At 48.9% G+C, this 26412-nt stretch overlaps 1 protein-coding gene across 2 annotated transcripts in view; it reads left to right on the forward strand.

Annotated features, from left to right (window-relative positions):
- Positions 1-23147, forward strand: part of LOC121555392 (serine/threonine-protein kinase DCLK1-like) — a 160802-nt gene extending 137655 nt beyond the window's left edge. For both annotated transcript variants that reach the window (XM_045213052.1, XM_045213053.1), the window contains 7 exons: positions 681-827; positions 5669-5802; positions 8497-8574; positions 13646-13823; positions 14577-14690; positions 17186-17259; positions 22645-23147. In XM_045213052.1, coding sequence (XP_045068987.1) covers positions 681-827; positions 5669-5802; positions 8497-8574; positions 13646-13823; positions 14577-14690; positions 17186-17259; positions 22645-22702 — 783 coding nt within the window. In that variant the 3' untranslated portion in view covers positions 22703-23147. The remainder of the gene's footprint in view (positions 1-680; positions 828-5668; positions 5803-8496; positions 8575-13645; positions 13824-14576; positions 14691-17185; positions 17260-22644) is intronic.
- Positions 23148-26412: the final 3265 nt, after the last annotated feature.

The following is a 26412-nucleotide window of genomic DNA, read 5'->3' on the forward strand; positions in this document are numbered from 1 at the left end:
CTACAGCCGCTGGTTTACTATTACACCACTGGGAGGAGAGAGAGGGAGAGGGAGAGAGGGAGAGGGAGAGAGGGAGAGAGGGAGAGAGAGAAGGAGAGAGAGAGGAGAGAGAGAGAGAGAGAGAGAGAGAGAGAGAGAGAGAGAGAGAGAGAGGGAGACACAGAGAGGGGAGAGAGAGAGAGAGAGAGAGAGAGGGAGGGAGAGAGAGAGAGAGAGAGAGAGAGAGCGAGAGAGTGAGAGAGAGAGAGAGAGAGAGAGAGAGAGGGAGGGAGAGAGGGAGGGAGAGAGGGAGAGAGAGAGAGAGAGCGAGAGAGCGAGAGAGAGAGAGAGTGAAAGCAACACACAGAGAGAGAAAAGCAACAGGCACAGTTACAGGAGGAGACTTGACAGTTTTCTCATTTTAATGACAGTGTGTCTCTGAGCCTGTAAGTCTGTCTGTGTAGATTCTATTTTCAGCTGCTGCTCCACTTAGTCAACTCAGGGACCCTGACAGGGAGTGTGTGTGTGTGTGTGTGTGTGTGTAGATGCGTGTGTGGTGTGTGTCGGGTGAGAATTGAGGACACCTAACCTCTACTTCTCAGGACACTGCTACACACACACAGTTTTTGAACAAACAAACCATCCTTCCCCATTGGGACTGTATTGATATCGTTGCATGTCATTGTGTGTGTTGTCCACAGGGGGGCGATCTGTTTGACGCCATTACGTCCGCTAACAGATACACAGAGCGACTCGCCAGCGGGATGCTGTACAACCTAGCCAACGCCATTAAATACCTTCACAGCCTCAACATCGTACACAGAGACATCAAACCAGAAAACCTACTGGTAAGTGAGACGTGTGTGTTTGTGGGGGGGATGTGGGGGGGGATCTCTGGTGTGTGTGGGGGGGCGGATCTGTGTGTGTGTGTGGGCGTTTTATGGGGCGTGTCAGGGGGCGTGTCAGGGGGCGTAGTCAGCCTGTAGGCGTGGCTGAATTTCAGATGTTTTTTCCTTTCATCAATCTACACACAATACCCCATAATGACAAAACAAAAACAGGTTTTTAGAAAATTTTGCAAATGTATAAAAAATTATAACTTAATATCACATTTACATACGTATTCAGACCCTTTACTCAGTACTTTCTTGAAGCACCTTTGGCAGCGATTACAGCCTCGAGTCTTCTTGGGTATGACGCTACCAGCTTGGCACACCTGTATTTGGGGAGTTTCTCCCATTCTTCTCTGCAGATCCTCTCAAGCTCTGTCAGATTGGATGGGGAGCATTGCTGCACAGCTATTTTCAGGTCTCTCCAGAAATGTTAGATCGGGTTCAAGTTTGGGCTCTGGATGGGCCACTCAAGGACATTCAGAGACTTGTCCCGAAGCCACTCCTGCGTTGTCTTGGCTGTGTGCTTAGGGTCGTTGTCCTGTTGGAAGATGAACCTTCACCCCAGTCTGAGGTCCTGAGCGCTCTGGAGCAGGTTTTCATCAAGGATCTCTCTGTACTTTGCTCCGTTCATCTTTCCCTCGATCCTGACTAGTCTCCCAGTCCCTGCCGCTGAAAAACATCCCCACAGCATGATGCTGCCACCACCATGCTTCACCGTAGGGATGGTGCCAGGTTTCCTCCAGATATGACGCTTGGCATTCAGGCCAAAGAGTTAATTCTTGGTTTCATCAGACCAGAGAATCTTGTTTCTCATGGTCTGAGTCCTTTAGGTGCAAACTCCAAGCGGGCTGTCATGTGCCTTTTACTGAGGAGTGGCTTCCGTCTGGCCACTCTACCATAAAGGCCTGATTGGTGGAGTGCTGCAGAGATGGTTGTCCTTCTGGAAGGTTCTCCCATCTCCACAGAGGAACTCTGGACCTCTGTCAGAGTGACCATCGGGTTCTTGGTCACCTCCCTGACCAAGGCCCTTCTCCCCCGATTGCTCAGTTTGGCCGGGTGGCCAGCTCTAGGAAGAGTCTTGGTGGTTCCAAACTTCTTCCATTTAAGAATGATGGAGGCCACTGTGTTCCTGGGGACCTTCAATGCTGCAGAAACGTTTTGGTACCCTTCACCAGATCTGTGCCTCGACACAATCCTGTCTCTGAGCTCTACGGACAATTCCTTTGACCTCATGGCTTGGTTCTTGCTCTGACATGCACTGTCAACTGTGGGTCCTTATATAGACAGGTGTGTACCTTTCCAAATCATGTCCAATCAATTTAATTTACCACAAGTGGACTCCAATCAAGTTGTAGAAACATCTCAAGAATGATCAATGGAAACAGGATGCACCTGAGCTCAATTTCGAGTCTCATAGAAAAGGGTCTGAATACTTATGTAAATAAGGTATTTCTGTTTTTATCTTTCATACATTTGCAAAAATGTCAAAAAACGTGTTTTCACTTTGTCATTATGGGGTATTGTGTGTAGATTGATGAGGGGAAAAATGTTTTAATCAATTTTAGAATAAGGCTGTAACGTAACAAATTGTGGAAAAAGTCAAGGGGTCTGAATACTTCCCGAATGCACTGTAAATCTTTCAATCTCGTTATTAAAAGGGTTTGATACATCACTGTTAAAAGATACTCAACTTATATCCTGTTAACAAAAAGGGCTACAAACACTGTCTCTCTCGCTCTCACTCCCTCCTCTTTCTCTCTGAATGAACTCGTTCACATGGAGAGAGAGAGAGAGACATGACTCACCCCTGCAGCGATGCAGTCATCATCACTCATTTTCTCCCTCCCTCCCTCCCTCCTCTCTCTCTCCCTCCATCCTCTCTCTCTCCCTCCCTCCTCCCTCTCTCCCTCTCTCATTCTCTCTCCCTCTCTCTCTCCATCGCTCTCCCTCCTTCTCTCTCCCTCCCTCCCTCCCTCACTCCTTCTCCCTCCCTCATCACTCTCTCCCTCCCTCTCTCTCCCTCTCTCCATCCTTCTCCCACTCTCTCTCCCTCCTTCTCTCTCCCTCCCTCCTCCTCTCTCCCTCCTTCTCCCTCCTTCTCAATCCCTCCCTCCTTCTCTCTCCCTCCTTCTCTCTCCCTCCCTCCTTCTCCCTCCCTCATCACTCTCTCCCTCCCTCCCTCCCTCCCTCCCTCCTTCTCTCTCCATCCCTCTCTCCTTCTCTCTCCCTCCTATCTCCCTCCCTCCCTCCTTATCGCTCTCCCTCCCTCCTCCTCTCTCGCCCTCCCTCCTTCTCTCTCCCTCGCTCACTCCTTCTCTCCCCCTCCTTCTCTCTCTTTCCTTTCTACTCTCTCACTCCTTCTCTCTCCCTCCTACTCCCTCTCTCCCTCCTTCTCTCTCTTTCCTTTCTTCTCTTTTCCTCTGTCCTTCTCTCTCTCTCCCTCCCTCCTTCTCTCTCCCTCCCTCCCTCCTTCTCTCTCTCCCTCCCTCCTTCTCTCTCCCTCGCTCCTTCTCTCCCCCTCCTTCTCTCACTCTCACTCTCGCTCCTTCTCTCCCCCTCTCTCCCTCCTTCTCCCTCTCTCCCTCTTTCTCCCTCTCTCCCTCCCTCCCTCCTCTCTCTCCCTCCCTGCTTTTCCCTCTCTCCCTCCTTCTCTCGCCCTCCCTCCTTTTCCCTCCCTCCTTCTCTCTCTCTCCCTCCCTCCTTCTCTCTCTCTCCCTCCCTCCCTCCTTCTCCCTCCCTCCCTCCCTCATTCTCTCTCCCTCCCTCCCTCCTTCTCCCTCTCTCCTTCCCTCATTCTCTCTCCCTCCCTCCCTCCTTCTCCCTCTCTCCTTCCCTCCTCCTCTTTCCCTCTGTCCTTCTCTCTCTCCCTCCTCCTTCTCTCTCTCTCCCTCCCTCCTTCTATCTCTCCCTCCTTCTCTCCCCTTCCATCCTTCTATCTCTCTCCCTACCTCCTTCTCTCTCCCTCCCTCCTTCTCTCTCTCTCCCTCCTTCTCTCTACCTCACTCCCTCCCTCCTTCTCTCTCTCTCTCCCTCCCTCCTTCTCTCTCTCTCCCACCCTCCTTCTCTCTCCCTTGCTCCCTCCTTCTCTCCCCCTCCTTCTCTCCCCCTCTCTCCCTCCTTCACCCTCTCTTCCCTTTTCTCTCTTTTCTTTCTTCTCTCTCCCTCCCTCCTTCTCTCTCCCTCCCTCCTTCTACCTCCCTCCTTCTCTCTCCCTCCCTCCTTCTCTTTCCCTCTGTCCTTCTCTCTCTCCCTCCTCCTTCTCTCTCTCTCCCTCACTCCTTCTCTCTCTCCCTCCCTCCCTCCTTCTCTCTCTCTCTCTCTACCTCCCTCCTTCTCTCTCTCCCTCCCTCCTTCTCTCTCTCTCCCACCCTCCTTCTCTCTCCCTCGCTCCCTCCTTCTCTCCCCCTCCTTCTCTCCCCCTCTCTCCCTCCTTCTCCCTCTCCTCCCTTTTCTCTCTTTTCTTTCTTCACTCTCCCTCCCTCCTTCTCTCTCCCTCTCTCCTTCTCTCTCTCTCACTCCCTCCTTCTCTTTCCCTCTGTCCTTATCTCTCTCCCTCCTTCTCTCTCCCTCCTTCTCTCTCCTTCCCTCATTCTCTCTCCCTCAATCCCTCATTCTCCCTCTCTCCCTCCTTCTCTCCCCCCTCCCTCCTTCTCTCTCCCTCCCTCCTTCTCTCTCCCTCCCTCCTTCTCTCTCCCTCATCCCTCTTTCTCTCTCCCTCCCTCCTTTTCTCTCCCTCCCTCCTTCTCTCTCTCTCCCTCCCTCCCCCTTCTCTCTCTCCCTCCCTCCTTTTCTCTCTCTCCCTCCCCCCTTCTCTCTCCCTCGCTCCCTCCTTCTCTCTCTCTCCCTCCTTCTCTCCCCCTCTCTCCCTCCTTCTCCCTCTCTCCCTCCTTCTCCCTCTCTCCCTTATTCTCTCTCCCTCTCTCCCTCCTTCTCTCTCCCTCTCTCTCTCCCTCCCTCCTTCTCCCTCTCCTCCTCCCTCCTTCTCCCTCCCTCTTTCTCCCTCTCTCCCTCCTTCTCTCGCCCTCCCTCCTTTTCCCTCCCTCCTTCTCTCTCCCTCCCTCCTTCTCTTTCCCTCTGTCCTTCTCCCTCTCTCCCTCCTTCTCTCTCCCTCCTCTCTCCCTCCCTCCTTCTCCCTCCCTCCTTCTCTCTCCCTCCCTCCTTCTCCCTCTCTCCCTCCTCCTTCCCTCTGTCCCTCTCTATCTCCACATCCTACTCCATCTCTCTCTTTAACGCTCTTCTCTTAACACTCCTTCACTCACACTCTCGTTCATACACACACAGACACAGACACACACCTACACTCACACACACACACACACACACACACACACACACACACACACACACACACACACACACACACACACACACACACACACACACACACACACACATACACACATACACACACACACACACACACATTGGTTATGTAATGGTAGACAGAAGGCCACAACCTCTAATCTTTATCACAACTGTCTGTCTGTGTGTGAGTGTTATGTAAAACACCCCAAAGCTAACTCGGAGAGCTCGAACTCTCACCTTTATAAAAGACAAAAAGGTTATTCATTTTATGGCAAAAGTAGCGACATGACTGATCATGCTACATGACTGAATCATGCTGTTGTGTAAATACATGTCACTGGAAGTATTCAGTGCATTACATGGATTGATATTATAATACTTACAATGATTACAGTATATTTCTAGGCAGCTAACCTCTAACCTCACATTATTACGTCTCCCCTCTATTTCCCTCTCCGCTTCTCTCCTCTCTCCTCTCCTCTCTCCTCTAGGTATATGAGCATGCTGATGGCAGTAAGAGTCTGAAGTTGGGGGACTTTGGTCTGGCCACCGTAGTGGACGGACCTCTCTACACAGTCTGTGGGACACCCACATATGTAGCACCCGAGATCATCGCTGGGACAGGGTACGTGTGTTTGTGTTTCCTGATCTCCCTCCTCACTCTCTTCCCCCTCAGTTGTCCCTTACTCTCTTTTCTACTAATCTCATGCTGTCTGTCTGTCTCTCTCGCTCCCTCTTCCCCCTCCCTCTTCCCCCTCCCTCTCTCTCTCCCTCTCTCTCTCTCTCTTTCCCCCTCTTCCCCCTCCCTCTCTCTCTCTCTCTCTCTCTCTCTCTCTCTCTCTCTCTCTCTCTCTCTCTCTCTCTCTCTCTCTCTCTCTCTCTCTCTCTCTCTCTCTCTCTCTCTCTCTCTCTCTCTCTCTCTTCCCCCCTCTTCCCCCTCCCTCTTCCCCCTTACTCTCTCTCTCTCTACCCCCTCTTCCCCCTCCTCTTCCCCCCTCTCTCTCTCTCTCTCTCTCTCTCTCTTCCGCCCTCTTCCCCCTCCCTCTTCCCCCTTCCTCTCTCTCTCTCTTCCCCCTCTTCCCCCTCCCTCTTCCCCCTCCCTCTCTCTCTCCCTCTCTCTCTCTCTCTTTCCCCCTCTTCCCCCTCCCTCTCTCTCTCTCTCTCTCTCTCTCTCTCTCTCTCTCTCTCTCTCTCTCTCTCTCTCTCTCTCTCTCTCTCTCTCTCTCTCTCTCTCTCTCTCTCTCTTCCGCCCTCTTCCCCCTCCCTCTTCCCCCTTCACTCTCTCTCTCTCTACCCCCTCTTCCCCCTCCCTCTTCCCCCCTCTCTCTCTCTCTCTCTCTCTCTCTCTTCCGCCCTCTTCCCCCTCCCTCTTCCCCCTTCATCTCTCTCTCTCTACCCCCCTCTTCCCCCTCCCTCTTCCCTCTCTCTCTCTCTCTCTCTCTCTCTTCCGCCCTCTTCCCCCTCCCTCTTCCCCCCCTCTCTCTCTCTCTCTCTTCCCCCCTCTTCCCCTACCTCTTCCCCCTTCACTCTCTCTCTCTCTTCCCCCTCCCTCTTCCCCCTCCCTCTTCCCCCTCCCTCTTCCCCTCCCTTTCTCTCTCTCTCTCTCTCTCTCTCTCTTCCTCTCCCTCCCTCCCTCCCTCCCTCCCTGTCCCTCCCTGTATGATAATTTGTATGTGGGTTACATTGAGAAACAATCAATTTTCAATCCTCTCAAAAATGTTTTCTTGCCTAACATTATTATTTGGAAACGGTACATTGATGATATTTTTGTTCTATGGAGGGGTGATTTAAAACAGCTCAAGGCGTTCCATGCTTTTCTTAACTCTTGTTCTGAGCACCTGAGATTTACTATGCAATCTGACACACGTCAAATCAGTTTCCTTGATCTTCTGATTTTGTGTGAGGATAATGTTCTATACACTGATCTTTACAGGAAACCTACTGATCGTAACAGTTTGTTGAGGGCTGATAATCGTCACCCGCTTCCCTTGAAAAACAGTTTGCCCTACAGCCAATTCTGTCTAATCAAAATAATTTGTAAAAAAAACAATCAGATTTCGACCGAAATATGGCTGAGACGCAAAGAAAATTCAAGGAGACGGGTTACAAAAATGGTCAGATTAATACTGCCATTGAGAAGATTAAAAACAAATCAAGACTTGGCTACACCTCTCCTAAACAGGTGTTCTACTCTGCTAGCCAGCACCTCTCCTAAACAGGTGTTCTACTCTGCTAGCCAGCACCTCTCCTAAACAGGTGTTCTACTCTGCTAGCCAGCACCTCTCCTAAACAGGTGTTCTACTCTGCTAGCCAGCACCTCTCCTAAACAGGTGTGCGTTTCTTTCGCCTCTATATTAAGATGCTGTTGTCAAGTCACCTGGTACAGATAATCTTGACGCCAAATTGCTTAGAGTGTTACAGCCAACCAAATATCTACCCCAATCTCTCATATTTTTCATAAGTGCTTGGTGTACATTTAACATTTAACATTTTAGTCATTTAGCAGACGCTCTTATCCAGAGCGACTTACAGTTAGTGAGTGCATACATTTTTCATACTGGGCTCCCCGTGTTCCAGACAAATGTTATTCCACTACCTATTCCACAGCATTCACGAATAGTCCTAATAGTCATCCTATAAGCTTGGTGTTAAGTAAATTATTGGAGAGAAAAAATTGTATCTGCACAAATCAAGGATTATTTCTAATGTAATGGTCTGATAACGGGGTTTCCAGCATGCAGACGAAGAAGGGCATTCTACGAGCACAGCCTTAGCACAAATGACAGACGATTGGTCGAAGAGTATGGATGACAGGAAGTTAGTTGGTGCAGTGTTTCAGTGCTGATGTAATTGATCATGAACTGTTACTATGGAAACACAAATGTTATGGTTTTAAGTCTGCAGCTCTAACCTGGATGGAAAGCTATCTGTCCACGAGAAGGCAAAAAAGTGTTCTTTTAATGGTAGCTTTTCAAACAGTAAAGGTATACACTGTTCCTCTCTCTGACCTGTGTATTCTCTCTCTCTCTCTCTCTCTCTCTCTCTCTCTCTCTCTCTCTCTCTCTCTCTCTCTCTCTCTCTCTCTCTCTCTCTCTCTGTCTCTGTCTCTGTCTCTCTCTCTCTCTCTCTCTCTCACTCTCACTCTCACTCTCTCTCTCTCTCTCTCTCTCTCTCTCTCTCTCTCTCTCTCTCTCTCTCTCTCTCTCTCTCTCTCTCTCTCTCTCTCTCTCTCTCTGTCTCTCTCTGTCTCTCTCTGTCTCTCTCTGCTCTCTCTCTCTCTCTCTCTCTCTCTCTCTCTCTCTCTCTCTTTATGTTTTAGGTATGGCCTTAAAGTAGATATCTGGGCAGTAGGAGTCATAGCCTACATCTTGTTGTGTGGCTTCCCTCCCTTCCGCGGGTAAGATCAACTGAACCCTGACTGCACTGTCATGGGTGCATTACACAAACAAACTTTCCAAATGTATATGCAATCCAGCTCTGATATGACATGTATACTGACAAAACAATAAGCTACACCTTCTACATTTCGATGAATCAATGTCTGGAGTGGAATCCAGATCTTCAGTTAATGGTGCCATACCCCGTCTTGTGGTTGGAAGGAGGTAGTGCTGAATCTCTGAGCCCAGAGAAAGGCAATCGGCATGCCAACAACATCATATGGAACCAGTGCTAATATTTAGTTTTAGTTTCAGACTCAGTAATGTTTCATTGATATTATTGTGGGGGGCGATATGCGTTGGTTGAAGCTCAATGTTAAATTCTAATCTCCCTACCATCATATCTAAGCCAATATGACACCAACATTTGCAAATCAACTTGATTGGAGGTACACCACAAACTCCCCGCCTCTCGTCATGATCCGTCCGTCTTTTTGACAGGGTCTTTAGCATTAGATTTTTGACAGGGTCTTTAGCATTAGGGTAATCAGAAATGTTTTTGGCCAAACCTAGCTCAAATTTTAGACATCGTATTAAAATGAGGCTGCAGAGTCCAGAAGGTGACAATTAGACTTGGATCCATTTGGACTGTGGTGGACAGGGACTCTGGTGGACAGGGACTCTGGTGGACAGGGACTCTGGTGGACAGGGACTGTGGTGGACAGGGACTGTGGTGGACAAGGACTCTGGTGGACAGGGACTGTGGTGGACAGGGACTGTGGTCGACAGGGACTGTGGTGGACAGGGACTGTGGTGGACAAGGACTCTGGTGGACAGGGACTCTGGTGGACAGGGACTCTGGTGGACAGGAACTGTGGTGGACAAGGACTCTGGTGGACAGGGACTGTGGTGGACAGGAACTGTGGTGGACAAGGACTGTGGTGGACAGGGACTATGGTGGACAGGGACTTTGGTGGACAGGGACTGTGGTGTCTGTTAACAGAACTGCGGGAAAGCAGTATCCTACAGGTTGGGGCAAAGGATAGTCTACTGGTGTCCTAGCTATTGTTAGCTAGCTAGCTACCTATCCCGCCTGCTGTGTACCGGAGTCCTAGTTAGCTAGCTAGCTGCCTATCCCGCCTGCTGTGTACCGGAGTCCTAGTTAGCTAGCTAGCTACCTATCCCACCTGCTGTGTACCGGAGTCCTAGTTAGCTAGCTAGCTACCTATCCCGCCTGCTGTGTACCGGAGTCCTAGTTAGCTAGCTAGCTACCTATCCCGCCTGCTGTGTACCGGAGTCCTAGTTAGCTAGCTAACAAGCTAGCTAGCACGCAGTGTCCTTTGCTAATGAATGCTGAACACCTGCCCTTGCCGTTGTTAACAGAACTGTGGGTAAACAGTGCCAGACAGGCGGGGTGAAGTACATTGGTTCCTCAATTAAACGTTTTGAGCTGATGCCACGACCATTTGTGGTAGATCGTGGCAGATTGTGGTAAATTGCGTCATTCTGTCATTGCACCAAACTATCACAAGGGGGAGTTAGAACGCTGATCTATCGGTAGTCTAAACTGTGTCACAAATTGACTATCTTTTCCTAAATTAATGGAGGTGTGAATGTTTCAGTCCCGAGAGTCTCTCTTCTCTGGCACTAGAGTCCTGCATCAGGCACGCACAAAAAATAGCTGGCGGGTGGTCCCGGAGTTGAGAGAGAACTTGGGTAAATACAATTACGAAATTACACTTAACATGTGGACTGATGATTTTCGAAGAATAGGCACAGTGGGCTTTTGGTTTCTCTCCGTCTAAAAACAGAAATAAATAATTCTAAATAGCAAACTGGCTTTTTTACCACAGTGTGAAAGAGTGATAGCCCCTCTATATATAAAGTGAGTTTCTGAAACACGGAGTCCTTCTTTACTGATGGGAAGAAGAAACTGAATGAAAGAGAGTCCAGCGAGGATAGGGAGGACAGGGAGGACAGGGAGGGGATAAAGGTTGCCCATATTTTCAAGACCTGAGCTACTTCATTTATTTATGAAATGTACTTGTTTATTTAGGAAATGTATTATATTTCTTTAGGCTTGGCCTATTTAGGAGGCTATTTTGCAGCATAAAGCTATATTTGTCAGCATAAAGCTGAGTGACTCACTCATTCGTGGCTTTGGATCAAAATAAATAAGTACCAACATTCTTCCGTCTACCAGTGTGCGAGCATCTATCCCACCTGCTGTGTACCGGAGTCCTAGTTAGCTATCTAACTAGCTAGCTAGCACCCAATGTCCTTCGCTAACACCTGCCAAACACCTGCCCTCGATATCATTAACAGAACTGCGGCAAAACACTGCCTGACAGGCGGGGGTAAAGGACACTGTCTACCGGTATTCTAGCTTTCGTTAGCTAGCTAGCTACCTATCCCATCTGCTGTGTACCAGAGTCCTCGTTAGCTAGCTAGCACCCAGTGTCCTTCGCTAACGCCCACCAAACACCTGCCCTCACCAACATTAATAGAACTGCGTGAAAACAGTACCCAACGGGGGGGGGGGTGAAGGACACTGTCTACCATTGTCCTAGCTAGCTAGCTACCGGCGTTGTCGCCACTGCCTCTCCTTCTGTGGAGTTTATCGGCGGTTGGCATCCAAGGTTATGGTGCGTTACCGTCACCTACTGGACTGGAGCGCTCCCACCTGCAGGAATGCCGCGAATTGCACCCCTTTTCCGTCTTGCTACTACGGAGGAGTGAACGGTGGAGACTTGAGAGATCAACTCTCAAGGAATACATAATTGCACTCCACACCTACCTTACATCCCAGGGACACACTGCTTAATGGCAGGGTGGCGGATTGTGTTCCCTGAAATGCGTACACCAGCTGATTGACAGAGCGCCGGGTCCTCTCTATGCACTTGTTTATCTTCCGGTCCCACTTGAAAATCCAGCTCCTCCGCTTCGCGAACCAGAGACGACCACCGTTGTCCGGGGAAACATTCAGATGACCACCTCTAAATAAGGGCATCTGCCGCACCAGTGCATTCCCCTCGGTGTATCCCAAGTCGTTTCCACCGAGGTGGATGATTAGGATGTCAGGGGGGGGAAGTAGCACCGGCCCTCTGCTGGCGCAGAACACCAAGCAGTTTGTGTCACTTCATGCCTTGCTCTCTGAGCCACCTAATGTGTCAGTCAATAATGTATGTAAATAGTTCATGTTGATTATTTGAGTATTTTCTAGGAGCTCGATTGTCTTGTTAAACGAGATCAGGGAACATTTGGCCAGTTTACTCCATATTGGCTTAAATGGGTTTCTGGATTTTTGCTTCCCTCTGGAAAATCAGCTGTTAACATTAAATAAATACTAATAACTATATTTTTTCTATTGCCATTTGTCATTATTGTGTATTTGTACTTAACTTGTATTGGCGGTGTTATGCTGTATTATAATGTTTTATAATAATGTTGCATAATCGTCTTCCTGTGTAAAAACCATGGAAATGTATAACAAAAAACGATGTTTTAAGTGAGAAGTAGGCATTGTGATGTACCTTGGTAGAGCATGGGTGGAGGAGGCATTGTGGTGTACATTGGTAGAGCATGGGTGGAGGAGGCATTGTGGTGTACCTTGGTAGAGCATGGGTGGAGGAGGCATTGTGGTGTACCTTGGTAGAGCATGGGTGGAGGAGGCATTGTGGTGTACCTTGGTAGAGCATGGGTGGAGGAGGCATTGTGGTGTACCTTGGTAGAGCATGGGTGGAGGAGGCATTGTGGTGTACCTTGGTAGAGCATGGGTGGAGGAGGCATTGTGGTGTACCTTGGTAGAGCATGGGTGGAGGAGGCATTGTGGTGTACCTTGGTAGAGCATGGGTGGAGGAGGCATTGTGGTGTACCTTGGTAGAGCATGGGTGGAGGAGGCATTGTGGTGTACCTTGGTAGAGCATGGGTGGAGGAGGCATTGTGGTGTACCTTGGTAGAGCATGGGTGGAGGAGGCATTGTGGGGTACCTTGGTAGAGCATGGGTGGAGGAGCCATTGTTGTGTACCTTGGTAGAGCATGGGTGGATGAGGCATTGTGGTGTACCTTGGTAGAGCATGGGTGGAGGAGGCATTGTGGTGTACCTTGGTAGAGCATGGGTGGAGGAGGCACTGTGGTGTACCTTGGTAGAGCATGGGTGGAATAGGCATTGTGGTGTACCTTGGTAGAGCATGGGTGGAGGAGGCATTGTGGTGTACCTTGGTAGAGCATGGGTGGAGGAGGCATTGTGGTGCTCGTGAATTTCATTTATTTTTCGGCTTCAGACCAATACCTACTTCTCACTTAAAATGTAGTTTTTCGTTTTTTATATATTATACATAATTCTATACCGTTTCTTTTGTCAATGTATAGGTTTTGGGTATGTATTATTATAAACCGGGTAGTTTGGGTCCTGGATGCTGATTGGCTGAAAGCCGTGGTATATCAGACCGTATACCACGGGTATGACAAAACATTTATTTTTACTGCTCTAATTACGTTGGTAACCAGTTTGTAATAGCAATAAGGCACCTTGGGTGTTTGTGGTATATTGCCAATATACCATGGCTAAGGGCTGTATCCAGGTACCTTAGCCATGGTATGTTGGCCATATACCACACCCCCTTGGGCCTTATTGTTTAAATATACCACACCCCCTCGGGCCTTATTGTTTAAATATACCACACCCCCTCAGCCCTTATTGTTTAAATAAACCACACCCCCTCAGGCCTTATTGTTTAAATATACCACACCCCCTCAGCCCTTATTGTTTAAATATACCACACCCCCTCAGGCCTTATTGTTTAAATATACCACACCCCCTCGGGCCTTATTGTTTAAATATACCACACCCCCTCGGGCCTTATTGTTTAAATATACCACACCCCCTCGGGCCTTATTGTTTAAATATACCACACCCCCTCGGGCCTTATTGTTTAAATATACCACACCCCCTCAGCCCTTATTGTTTAAATATACCACACCCCCTCAGGCCTTATTGTTTAAATATACCACACCCCCTCGGGCCATATTGCTTCATTATATTATATTGTATATTTAATTAATGTATGTATTTCTCTGTGTTGTGTGTAGGAGCAGTGATGACCAGGAGGTGTTGTTTGACCAGATCCTGATGGGGCAGCTAGAGTTCCCTCTCCTTTACTGGGACAATGTGTCAGACACTGCTAAGGAGCTGATCAGGTCCATGCTGGAGGTGGAGGTGGATCAGAGATACACAGCCGCACAGGTGTTGGAGCACCCCTGGGTCAAGGTGAGTAGAACCTGTCCCCCTATACTTTAGCAGTGTCTCACCACCCTGGTCCTGGGGACCCCAAGGGCTGGCACATGTTTTGTCTTTGCTCTAGCACAGAAGATGGCGCCGGCAGACATGGCAGCTCTGCTTCTAGCTCCTAAGCAACTTTGCAGTATTTTTTTTTGTGTGTGTGTGTGTGTTATTTAGTACTAGCATTTCGCTACACCCGCAATAACATCTGCTAAATATGTGTATGCGATCCATGACATTTGATTTGAACAGCCTGAAATCCAGAACCTGTTTTGTGCTAACATTCTACTCTGTTCCATATAGTCTCTCTACACTCCATCTATAAGGCTCTAAACCCTCACTGCCTACAGTATGGGACGCCTACAACGTCTCAAACTGTCTTGTACATCATGCATTTAATGTCAATGGTATTTTTGTTTGAACATCCAACTTATGCACGTGGATCTACTCCTCTCCTCTCCTCTCCTCTCCTCTCCTCTCCTCTCCTCTCCTCTCCTCTCCTCTCCTCTCCTCTCCTCTCCTCTCCTCTCCTCTCCTCTCCCTCTCCTCTCCTCTCTCCTCTCCTCTCCTCTCTCCTCTCCTCTCCTCTCCTCTCTCTCCTCTCCTCTCCTCTCCTCTCCTCTCCCTCTCCCTCTCCTCTCCTCTCTCCTCTCCTCTCCTCTCCTCTCCTCTCCTCTCCTCTCCTCTCCTCTCCTCTCCTCTCCTCTCCTCTCCTCTCCTCTCCTCTCCCTCTCTCTGCAGGATGATGGTGTGTCAGAGAATGAACAGGAGCTGTCAGTAGCAGGGAAGATAAAGAACCACTTCAACACCGGCCCTAAAGCTAACGACACCACCGCCGGAGTGTCTGTCATTACGGTAATAATCTGTTTTTACACAGCACCACTAAATTGTACTGGCTTTGTCTTTGGCTCTAAGGCTGAATGAACTGAGTTGAACTCCTGTTGTACTGGTTTAGAAAGCTAACTGTAGTGGTTTCCTTTGGTTTTTTACAGGTCACACTGGTTTTAAAGGCTTTTTAGTCTCCACTGGTTTCATACCTGCAAAAGTTAAAGGTTAAATGTTTGACTGGTTTACATTAAGTCATACTGGTTTAAACCTGGTTTCTCTGATTGTACTGGCTTTCACTATGATACTGGTTGATATTACTGGTTTTGAAGGTTGATGTTACTGGTTTCTCTATAAATCCTACTGGTTTAAAAGGCTATTGGTTTCTCTATAAATCCTACTGGTTTTAAAGGTTCCTGGTTTCTCTATACAGTGGGGGAAAAAGTATTTAGTCAGCCACCAATTGTGCAAGTTTTCCCACTTAAAAAGATGACAGAGGCCTGTAATTTTGATCATAGGTACACGTCAACTATGACAGACAAATTGAGGAAAAAAAATCCAGAAAATCACATTGTAGGATTTTTAATGAATTTATTTGCAAATTATGGTGGAAAATAAGTATTTGGTCACCTACAAACAAGCAAGATTTCTGGCTCTCACAGACCTGTAACTTCTTCTTTAAGAAGCTCCTCTGTCCTCCACTCGTTACCTGTATTAATGGCACCTGTTTGAACTTGTTATCAGTATAAAAGACACCTGTACACAACCTCAAACAGTCACACTCCAAACTCCACCATGGCCAAGACCAAAGAGCTGTCAAAGGACACCAGAAACAAAATTGTAGACCTGCACCAGGCTGGGAAGACTGAATCTGCAATAGGTAAGCAGCTTGGTTTGAAGAAATCAACTGTGGGAGCAATTATTAGGAAATGGAAGACATACAAGACCACTGATAATCTCCCTCGATCTGGGGCTCCACGCAAGATCTCACCCCGTGGGGTCAAAATGATCACAAGAACGGTGAGCAAAAATCCCAGAACCACACGGGGGGACCTAGTGAATGACCTGCAGAGAGCTGGGACCAAAGTAACAAAGCCTACCATCAGTAACACACTACGCCGCCAGGGACTAAAATCCTGCAGTGCCAGACGTGTCCCCCTGCTTAAGCCAGTACATGTCCAGGCCCGTCTGAAGTTTGCTAGAGTGCATCTGGATGATCCATAAAAGGATTGGGAGAATGTCATATGGTCAGATGAAACCAAAATAGAACTTTTTGGTAAAAACTCAACTCGTCGTGTTTGGAGGACAAAGAATGCTGAGTTGCATCCAAAGAACACCATACCTGCTGTGAAGCATGGGGGTGGAAACATCATGCTTTGGGCCTGTTTTTCTGCAAAGGGACCAGGACGACTGATCCGTGTAAAGGAAAGAATGAATGGGGCCATGAATCGTGAGATTTTGAGTGAAAACCTCCTTCCATCATCAAGGGCATTGAAGATGAAACGTGGCTTGGTCTTTCAGCATGACAATGATCCCAAACACACCGCCCGGGCAACGAAGGAGTGGCTTCGTAAGAAGCATTTCAAGGTCCTGGAGTGGCCTAGCCAGTCTCCAGATCTCAACCCCATAGAAAATCTTTGGAGGGAGTTGAAAGTCCATGTTGCCCAGCGACAGCCCCAAAACATCACTGCTCTAGAGGAGATCTGCATGGAGGAATGGGCCAAAATACCAGCAACAGTGTGTGAAAACCTTGTGAAGACTTACAGAAAACGTTTGACCTGTGTCATTGCCAACAAAGGGTATATAACAAAAGTATTGAGAAACTTTTGTTAATGACCAAATACTTATTTTCCACCATAATTTGCAAATAAATTCATAAAAAATCCTACAATGTGATTTTCTGGAGAGAAAAAATATCATTTTGTCTGTCATAGTTGACGTGTACCTATGATGAAAATTACAGGCCTCTCTCATCTTTTTAAGTGGGAAAACTTGCACAATTGGTGGCTGACTAAATACTTTTTTTCCCCACTGTAGGTCCTACTGGATTTAAAGGTTCCTGGTTTCTCAATAAGTCCTACTGGATTTAAAGGTTCCTGGTTTCTCTATAAATCCTACTGAATTTAAAGGTTCCTGGTTTCTCTATAAGTGCTACTGGATTTAAAGGTTCCTGGTTTCTCTATAAATCCTACTGAATTTAAAGGTTCCTGGTTTCTCTATAAATCCTACTGGATTTAAAGGTTCCTGGTTTCTCTATAAGTCCTACTAGATTTAAAGGTTCCTGGTTCCTCTATAAGTCCTACTGGATTTAAAGGTTCCTGGATCCTCTATAAATCCTACTGGTTTAAAAGGTATTGGTTTCTCTATGAGTCCTACTGGTTTTAAGGTTACTGGTTTCTCTATAAATCCTACTGGTTTAAAAGGCTATTGGTTTCTCTATGAGTCCTACTGGTTTTAAGGTTACTGGTTTCTCTATAAGTCCTACTGGATTTTAAGGTTCCTGGTTTCTCTGTTCTGTTGTCCAGTTGGACCACAGCTTCTGTATGCAGCGCTCTGGGTCGTTGGACTTCTACCAGCACCCGGCCATGTACTGGATAAGGTATGACCTCCCATTGTCACGACAATCCCCAATCCGCTCCGCTTCCTGTGGCCCAGCGTGCTGATTAGCTGCTTGCTCTGTCAGCCAAACCCATGTCCTGCCCCCCTGCTCGCTCTCATAAGCTCGCTCTGTGTGCTCTGTCAGCCAAACCCATGTCCTGCCCCCCCGCTCGCTCTCATAAGCTCGCTCTGTGTGCTCTGTCAGCCAAACCCATGTCCCGCCCCCCGCTCGCTCTCATAAGCTCGCTCTGTGTGCTCTGTCAGCCAAACCCATGTCCTGCCCCCCGCTCGCTCTCATAAGCTCGCTCTGTGTGCTCTGTCAGCCAAACCCATGTCCCGCCCCCCTGCTCGCTCTCATAAGCTCGCTCTGTGTGCTCTGTCAGCCAAACCCATGTCCTGCCCCCCCGCTCGCTCTCATAAGCTCGCTCTGTGTGCTCTGTCAGCCAAACCCATGTCCTGCCCCCCCGCTCGCTCTCATAAGCTCGCTCTGTGTGCTCTGTCAGCCAAACCCATGTCCTGCCCCCCCGCTCGCTCTCATAAGCTCGCTCTGTGTGCTCTGTCAGCCAAACCAATGTCCTGCCCCCCCGCTCGCTGTCATAAGCTCGCTCTGTGTGCTCTGTCAGCCAAACCAATGTCCTGCCCCCCCGCTCGCTCTCATAAGCTCGCTCTGTGTGCTCTGTCAGCCAAACCCATGTCCTGCCCCCCCGCTCGCTCTCATAAGCTCGCTCTGTGTGCTCTGTCAGCCAAACCAATGTCCTGCCCCCCCGCTCGCTGTCATAAGCTCGCTCTGTGTGCTCTGTCAGCCAAACCAATGTCCTGCCCCCCCGCTCGCTCTCATAAGCTCGCTCTGTGTGCTCTGTCAGCCAAACCCATGTCCTGCCCCCCCGCTCTCTCTCATAAGCTCGCTCTGTGTGCTCTGTTGCTATTTCCCCTTCCATCTGTCACTCACAGTGACATCACAGCCTTAGCCCCCCTCCCATCTGCTGTGACATCACTTCCTTCCCCTGCTTGACTGTGTAGTCTGTGGTAGGGTTTAAAATGTGTGTTGTTAAGGCAGCCAGGTGTGTATGGCTACGTGTGTTTGCATCCAACCTTCCCTTTGCAATCCTGTGACTAACATTTGTCTGTAGAAAAAGTTGCGCTCTCAAACTGTAAACCTCTCAACAAACTGTAGGCTACAATAATAATCAATAATTTTATCAACTCAAAATATCTTTGTTTGTTGACGTTTTTAACAGTGTGAGAGAGCTCCTTTTTCTACAAGTACACCAACCTGTCTTTGTGAATGCTCCGGCAGCTTGAACCTTCGGCGTGAGATTGCTACGTGTCTGTCATCATCAGCTTGTGACGTGTGCTGCTTCCTTGTACTTCTCTCATCTCTCATTAAAATAAAAATAAAACTTTATTCGTCACATGGGCCGAATACAACAGCTGTAGACCTTACCGTGAAATGCTTACTTACAAGCCCTTAACCAACAATGTAGATCAATAAAGAGTTAAGAAAATATTTACTAAATAAACTAAAGTATAAAATAATAAAAAGTAACACAATCAAATAATAACGATGCTATAAGCAGGGGGTGCAGGTACCGAGTCAATGGGTACAGGTTAGTCGAGGTCATTTGTACACATAGGTAGGGGTCAAGTGACTATACATAGATAATAGACAGCAGCAGTAAAAAACAAAAACAAATGGAGGGGGGAGTGTGCAAATCGGTCATCAAGGCAAATGGTGGCTATTTGAAGAATCTCAAACATAAAATATATTTTTGATTTGTTTAACACGTTTTTTGGTTACTACATGATTCCATATGTGTTATTTCATAGTTTTGATGTCTTCACTATTATTCTACAATGTAGAAAATAGCAAAAATAAAGAAAAACCCTTGAATGAGTAGGTGTGTCCAAACTTTAGACTGGTAGTGTAGGTCCTGGATGGCAGGAAGCTTGGCCCCAGTGATGTACTGGGCCGTACGCACTACCCTCTGTAGCGACTTACGGTCAGATGCCGAGAAGTTGCCATACCAGGCGGTGATGCAACCGGTCTGGATGCTCTCGATGGTGCAGCTGTAGAACTTTTTGAGGATCTGGGGACCCATGCCAAATCTTTTCAGTCTCCTGAGGGCGAAAAGGTGTTGTTGTACCCTTTTCACGACTGTCTTGGTGTGGTTGGACAATGATAGTTCATTGGTGATGTGGACACCAAGGAACTTGAAACTCTCGACCCGCTCCACTACAGCCCCCGCCGATGTTAATGGGGGCCTGTTCGGCCGTCCTTTTCCTGTAGTCCATGATCAGCTCCTTTGTCTTGCTGACGTTGAGGGAGAGGTTGTTGTCCTGGCACCACACTGCCAGGTCTTTGACCTCCTCCCTATAGGCTGTCTCATCATTGTCGGTGATCAGGCCTACCACTGTTGTGTCGTCAGCAAACTTAATGATGGTGTTGGAGTCGTGTTTGGCCACGCCGTCGTAGGTGAACATGGAGTACAGGAGGGGACTGAAGCACGCACCCCTGATGGGCCCCCGTGTTGAGGATCAGCGTGGCAGACGTGTTGTTGCCTACCCTTACCACCTGGGGGCGGACCGTAAGGAAGTCCAGGATCCAGTTGCAGAGGGAGGTGTTTAGTCCCAGGGTCCTTAGATTAGTGATGAGCTTTGTGGGCAATATGGCGATTGAGATTGCGTCATCTGTGGATCTGTTGGGGCGGTATGCAAATTGGAGTGGGTCTAGGGTGGCTGGGATGATGCTGTTGATGTGAGCCATGACCAGCCTTTCAAAGCACTTCATGGCTACCAACGTGAGTGCTACGGGGCGATAGTCATTTAGGCGGGTTACTTTCGCTTTCTTGGGCACAGGGACTACAGTGGTCTGCTTGAAACATGTAGGTATTACAGATCCGGTCAGGGAGAGTTTGAAAATGTCAGTGAAGACACTTGCCAGTTGGTCCGTGCATGCTTTGATTACACATTTAACATTTTAGTCATTTAGCAGACGCTCTTATCCAGAGCGACTTACAGTTAGTGAGTGCATACATTTTCATAATGGCCCCCCGTGGGAAACAAACCCACAACCCTGGCGTTGCAAGCGCCATGCTGTACCAACTGAGCTACAGGGGACCTGGTAATCCATCTGGCCCCGCGGCTTTGTGAATATCGACCTGTTTAAAGGTCTTGCTCACATTGGCTACCGAGTGAGTTATCACACAGTCGTCCGGAACAGCTGGTGCTCTCAAGCAGCGAGCATAAAAGGCATTTAGCTTGTCTGGTAGGCTCGCGTCACCGGGCAGCTTGTGGCTGGGTTTTCCTTTGTAGTCCGTAATAGTTTTCAAGCCCTGCCACATCCGACAAGCATCAGAGCCGGTGTAGTACGATTCAATCTTATTCCTGTATTGACTCTTTGCCTGTTTGATGGTTCGTCGGAGGGCATAGCGGGATTTCTTATAAGCGTCCAGATTACTGTCCCGCTCCTTGAAAGCGGCAGCTCTAGCCTTTAGCTCGATGCGGATGTTGCCTGTAATCCATGGCTTCTGGTTGGGATATGTACGTACGGTCACCGTGGGGACGATGTCATCGATGCACTTATTGATGAAGCCAATGACTGATGTGGTGTACTCCTCAATGCCATTGGCTGAATCCCGGAACAAATTCCAGTCTGTGCTAGCAAAACAGTCCTGTAGCTTAGTATCTGTGTCATCTGACCACTTCCGTATTGAGCGAGACACTGGTACTTCCTGCTTTAGTTTTTGCTTGTAAGCAGGAATCAGGAGGATAGAACTATGGTCAGATTTGCCAAATGGAGATCGAGGGAGAGCTTTGTACGCGTCTCTGTGTGTGGAGTAAAGGTGGTCTAGAGTTATTTTTCCTCTGGTTGCACATGTGGCATGCTGGTAGAAATGAGGTAAAACGGATTTACGTTTCCCTGCATTAAAGTCCGGCCACTAGGAGCGCCGCTTCTAGATGAGCATTTTCTTGTTTGCTTTTATGGCCCTATACAGCTGGTTGAGTGCGGTCTTAGTGCCAGCATCGGTTTGTGGTGGTAAATAGACGGCTACAAATAATATAGATGAGAACTCTCTTGGTAGATAGTGGGTCTACAGCTTATCATGAGGTACTCTACCTCAGGCGAGCAATACCTCAAGACTTCTTTAATATTACACATCGCGCACCAGCTGTTATTGACAAATAGACACACACCCCCGCCCCTCGTCTTACCAGACGTAGCTGCTCTGTCCTGCCGATGCATGGAAAACCCAGCCAGCTCTATATTGTCCGTGTCGTCATTCAGCCACGACTCGGTGAAACATGATTAAAAAAATTTTAATGTCCCTTTGGTAGGATATTCTTGATCGTAGATCATTCATTTTGTTTTCCAAAGATTGCACGTTGGCCAATAAAACGGATGGTAGTAAATTCTCACAAGGCAGCCCGACCTCCGCCCCCTTTCTCTCTGTCTCTTCTTCACGCAAATGACGGGGATTTGGGCCCGTTCCCAAGAAAGCAGTATATCCTTCGCGTCAGACTCGTAAAATAAAACATCTTTGTCCAGTTCGAGGTGAGTAATCGCTGTTCTGATATCCAGAAGTTATTTTCGGTCATAAGAGGCGGTAGCAGCAACATTATGTACAAAATATGTTAAAAAAATTTAACTAACAAAATACCACTGTTGGTTAGGAGCCATCCCCTCCTTTCATCTCATCTCTCATTCCTCTCCTCCTCCTCTCCTCCTCTCCTTTTCCTCATCTTCTCCTTCTCCTCCTCCTCTCCACCTCTCCTCCTCTCCTCCTCTCCTCCTCCTCCTCTCCTTCTCCTCATCTCCTCCTCCTTCTCCTCCTCCTCTCCACCTCTCCTCCTCTCCTCCTCTCCTCCTCTCCACCTCCTCTCCTCTCCTCTCCTCTCCTCTCCTCTCCTCTCCTCTCCTCTCCTCTCCTCTCCTCTCCTCTCCTCTCCTCTCCTCTCCTCTCCTCTCCTGTCCTCCTCCTCTCCTCCTCCTCTCCTTCTCCTCCTCTCCTTCTCCTCATCTCATCCTTCTCCTCCTCCTCATCTCCTCCTTCTCCTCCTCTCCTCCTCTCCTCCTTCTCCTCCTCCTCTCCTCCTTCTCCTCTTCCTCTTCCTCTCCTCCTCTCCTCCTTCTCCTCCTCCTCTCCTCCTTCTCCTCTTCCTCTTCCTCTCCTCCTCTCCTCTCCTCTCCTCTCCTCTCCTCTCCTCTCCTCTCCTCTCCTCTCCTCTCCTCTCCTCTCCTCTCCTCTCCTCTCCTCTCCTCTCCTCTCCTCTCCTCTCCTCTCCTCTCCTTTACCCATGCTCCTCCTCTAACCCACAATCCTCAGCGTGAGTGTTGTCCCTGTGATCATCGGTCCTGATTGGCTGTATTGTATCTCCTCCTTTTCAGGCCACCGCTCTTGATAAGGAGGGGCAGGTTCTCCGACGAAGACGCAACCAGGATGTGAGCGCATGCCTGTTGCCGTTGACGACAACAACAACAACAACAACAAAGATGGACATACTGCCCAGCTGCCTCCCGGCCTGACCATCTCCCCCCTCTCTCTGACCTTTAACCTTGTCTCCGCCCTTAATCCCTCCCCTAGCCCCAGCCTCACCCTAATGTCAGACTGTTTGTTCTCCTAGCTAGGGAGAGGGGAGAGAAGGGGGAGGAGAGAGGTGGTACGTTCTAACTCCCCCTTTAAGAGCTAGAGAGAGGGGAGAGATGGGGGAGGAGAGAGGTGGTACATTCTAACTCCCCCTTTAAGAGCTAGGGAGGGGGTCGGAGGAGGAGTGTGGTGGTCTGTTCCTCTGACTCCCCCTTTAAGAGGAGGAGCGAGAGGAAAGGAGAAGGGAAGAATGGAGGAATGGAGGGGGGTTGAACCCCCCCACTACCTCCTTCTAGACCTAGGGTTGGGGAATAAGTGGAGGGGGGACCGCGAACAGGGGAGAGGTGAAGAGTGGGGACAGGGGAGGGGAGAGGTGAAGAGGGGGGACAGGGAACAGGGGAGGGGAGAGGTGAAGAGGGGGACAGGGGAGAGGTGAAGAGTGGGGACAGGGGAGGGGAGAGGTGAAGAGGGGGGACAGGGAACAGGGGAGGGGAGAGGTGAAGAGTGGGGACAGGGGGAGGGAGAGGTGAAGAGGGGGACAGGGAACAGGGGAGGGGAGAGGTGAAGAGGGGGGACAGGGGAGAGGTGAAGAGGGGGACAGGGAACAGGGGAGAGGTGAAGAGGGGGACAGGGAACAGGGGAGAGGAGAGGTGAAGAGGGGGGACAGGGGAGAGATGAAGAGGGGGACAGGGAACAGGGGAGAGGTGAAGAGGGGGACAGGGAACAGGGGAGAGGAGAGGAGGAGGAACAGGGGAGAGGTGAAGAGGGGGACAGGGAACAGGGGAGAGGAGAGGAGGAGGAACAGGGAACAGGGAACAGGGAACAGGAAACAGGGAACAGGAAACAGGAAACAGGAAACAGGAAACAGGGAACAGGAACCAGGAAACAGGGAACAGGGGACTGGTGAAGAGGGGGAACATGGAACAGGGAACATGAAACAGGGAACAGGGAACAGGAAACAGGGAACAGGGAACAGGGAACAGGAAACAGAAAACAGGGAACAGGAAACAGGTAACAGGAAACAGGAAACAGGGGAAAGGGGACAGGGAACAGGAAACAGGAAACAGGGGACAGGAAACAGGGGACAGGGGACAGGAAACAGGAAACAGGGAACAGGGAACAGGGGACAGGAAACAGGTAACAGGAAACAGGAAACAGGGGACAGGGAACAGGGAACAGGAAACAGGGAACAGGGAACAGGAGAGAGGTGAAGAGGGGGAACAGGGAACAGGGGACAGGAAATAGGAAACAGGAAACAGGAAACAAGGGACAGGAAACAGGAAACAGGAAACAAGGGACAGGGAACAGGGAACAGGAAACAGGAAACAGGAAACAGGAACAGGGAACAGGAGAGAGGTGAAGAGGGGGAACAGGGAACAGGGAACAGGGGACAGGAAACAGGAAATAGGAAATAGGAAACAGGGAACAGGGAACAGGAAACAGGAAACAGGAAACGGGGGACAGGGGACAGGGGACAGGGAACAGGAAACAGGAAACAGGAAACAGGAAACAAGGAACAGGGAACAGGGGACAGGGAACAGGAGAGAGGTGAAGAGGGGGAACAGGGGACAGGAAACAGAAAATAGGAAACAGGAAACAGGGAACAGGAAACAGGGAACAGGGGACAGGGAACAGGGGACAGGGAACAGGAAACAGGAAACAAGGAACAGGGGACAGGGAACAGGAAACAGGAAACAGGGAACAGGAAACAGGAAACAGGGAACAGGGAACAGGAAACAGGTAACAGGAAACAAGGAACAGGGAACAGGGAACAGGAAACAGGAAACAGGGAACAGGGAACAGGAACAGGAACAGGAACAGGGAACAGGAACAGGAACAGGAACAGGGGACAGGGAACAGGGAACAGGGAACAGGGGACAAGGGACAGGGAACAGGAGAGAGGGAATAGGAGACAGGGAACAGGGGACAGGGAACAGGGGACAGAGGAGGGCCGATGGTCCAAAAAAAGGAGACGAGGAAAAGAAGATGGGACAGAGAGATCTGAAGAGGGTGGACACTTTACTTAACCCTTTGTGAGGATCTGTGCTCTACATGGTAGCGGGCGCCTCCACTAGATGCAGTCTGGGTCAACATGTGCCAGCAGCCAGCTATAGCAGAGCAAACTGTAATACAACTCTCTGTCTAGTTATCTTTTCATTTAGTAATTTTTTTATTTTATTTTTTTACTGACGTTTGAAGAAAAACGATGTTCTCTGTTGGTCGATGTGTCAATGGAACTTATTTACGAATCAGAAACATTTCATAGTAGAGAAATAGAGATAAATGTTATTGTGATAGTTTGAACGGTCTGATCTCTCAATGAAGCAGCAAAAAGAAAGAGATGAAACAGAAAGGAGAGAGAGAAAGAGAGAAAGGGGTCGACCCTCAACTCCATACTCTTCACCCTACTCTCCAGAACACTGATGCCTTTCTGTAGTGTTTGAGTGCTATACTTCCGTCCACATTAACTATAGCTCAACTCCATGCTAGCTGCATCTGGACTCCACTCTCGGTCCAGTGGGCAGTGGTTGATTATTGCTAAGAGAAGAGCAATATGGTCTAAAACCAGGGGTCTGTTCAGGAGTTTTTCGAAATGAAGAAGTCACTAAATGAACTTGGCTAATTAGAGAGCCAAATGTTTGTTTTCCATTTCAAAACGTTTCCCCATTTGTGCTTTTTGAACGTGACCCAACCCAGGGGGTTGTTCTCTCTGTCGACACACAGTGTTGCAGGTGAAAAAAGGATCTATAGATCACATAGAAAATAGAAAATAGAATGTCTTCTCTATAGATGTAATATCTATCTGCAACATTGTCTGCCGTTCCCTCCATGTAGCCAGAGACCTGAAATGCCTCCCAAATGGGTCCCAAATGGGTCCCAAATGCCTCCCAAATGCCTCCCAAATGGCTCCCAAATGCCTCCCAAATGGCTCCCAAATGCCTCCCAAATAGCTCCCAAATGGCTCCCAAATGGCTCCCAAATGGCTCCCAAATGCCTCCCAAATGCCTCCCAAATGGCTCCCAAATGCCTCCCAAATGCCTCCCAAATGGCTCCCAAATGCCTCCCAAATGCCTCCCAAATGCCTCCCAAATGGCTCCCAAATGCCTCCCAAATGCCTCCCAAATGGCTCCCAAATGGCTCCCAAATGCCTCCCAAATGCCTCCCAAATGCCTCCCAAATAGCTCCCAAATGGCTCCCAAATGCCTCCCAAATGCCTCCCAAATGCCTCCCAAATGCCTCCCAAATGGCTCCCAAATGGCTCCCAAATGCCTCCCAAATGCCTCCCAAATGCCTCCCAAATAGCTCCCAAATGGCTCCCAAATGCCTCCCAAATGCCTCCCAAATGCCTCCCAAATGCCTCCCAAAGGGCACCCAAAGGGCTCTGGTTAAAAGTGATGCACTACATAGGGGATAGGGTTCCATTTGGGATGCACACCTGGAATAACTAACTCAAAAGGTCCTGAACAGTCATTCTGATTCCCATGTAAAATAGCCTTTTGTGTGACCAAAACATCACCCATATAGTTTTTTTTCCCCCACTAGAAATGCTCAGAATTTGAGAAAAAAGT

Source organism: Coregonus clupeaformis, unplaced genomic scaffold (genome assembly GCF_020615455.1).
Source record: "Coregonus clupeaformis isolate EN_2021a unplaced genomic scaffold, ASM2061545v1 scaf0076, whole genome shotgun sequence".
Lineage (NCBI taxonomy): Eukaryota > Metazoa > Chordata > Actinopteri > Salmoniformes > Salmonidae > Coregonus > Coregonus clupeaformis.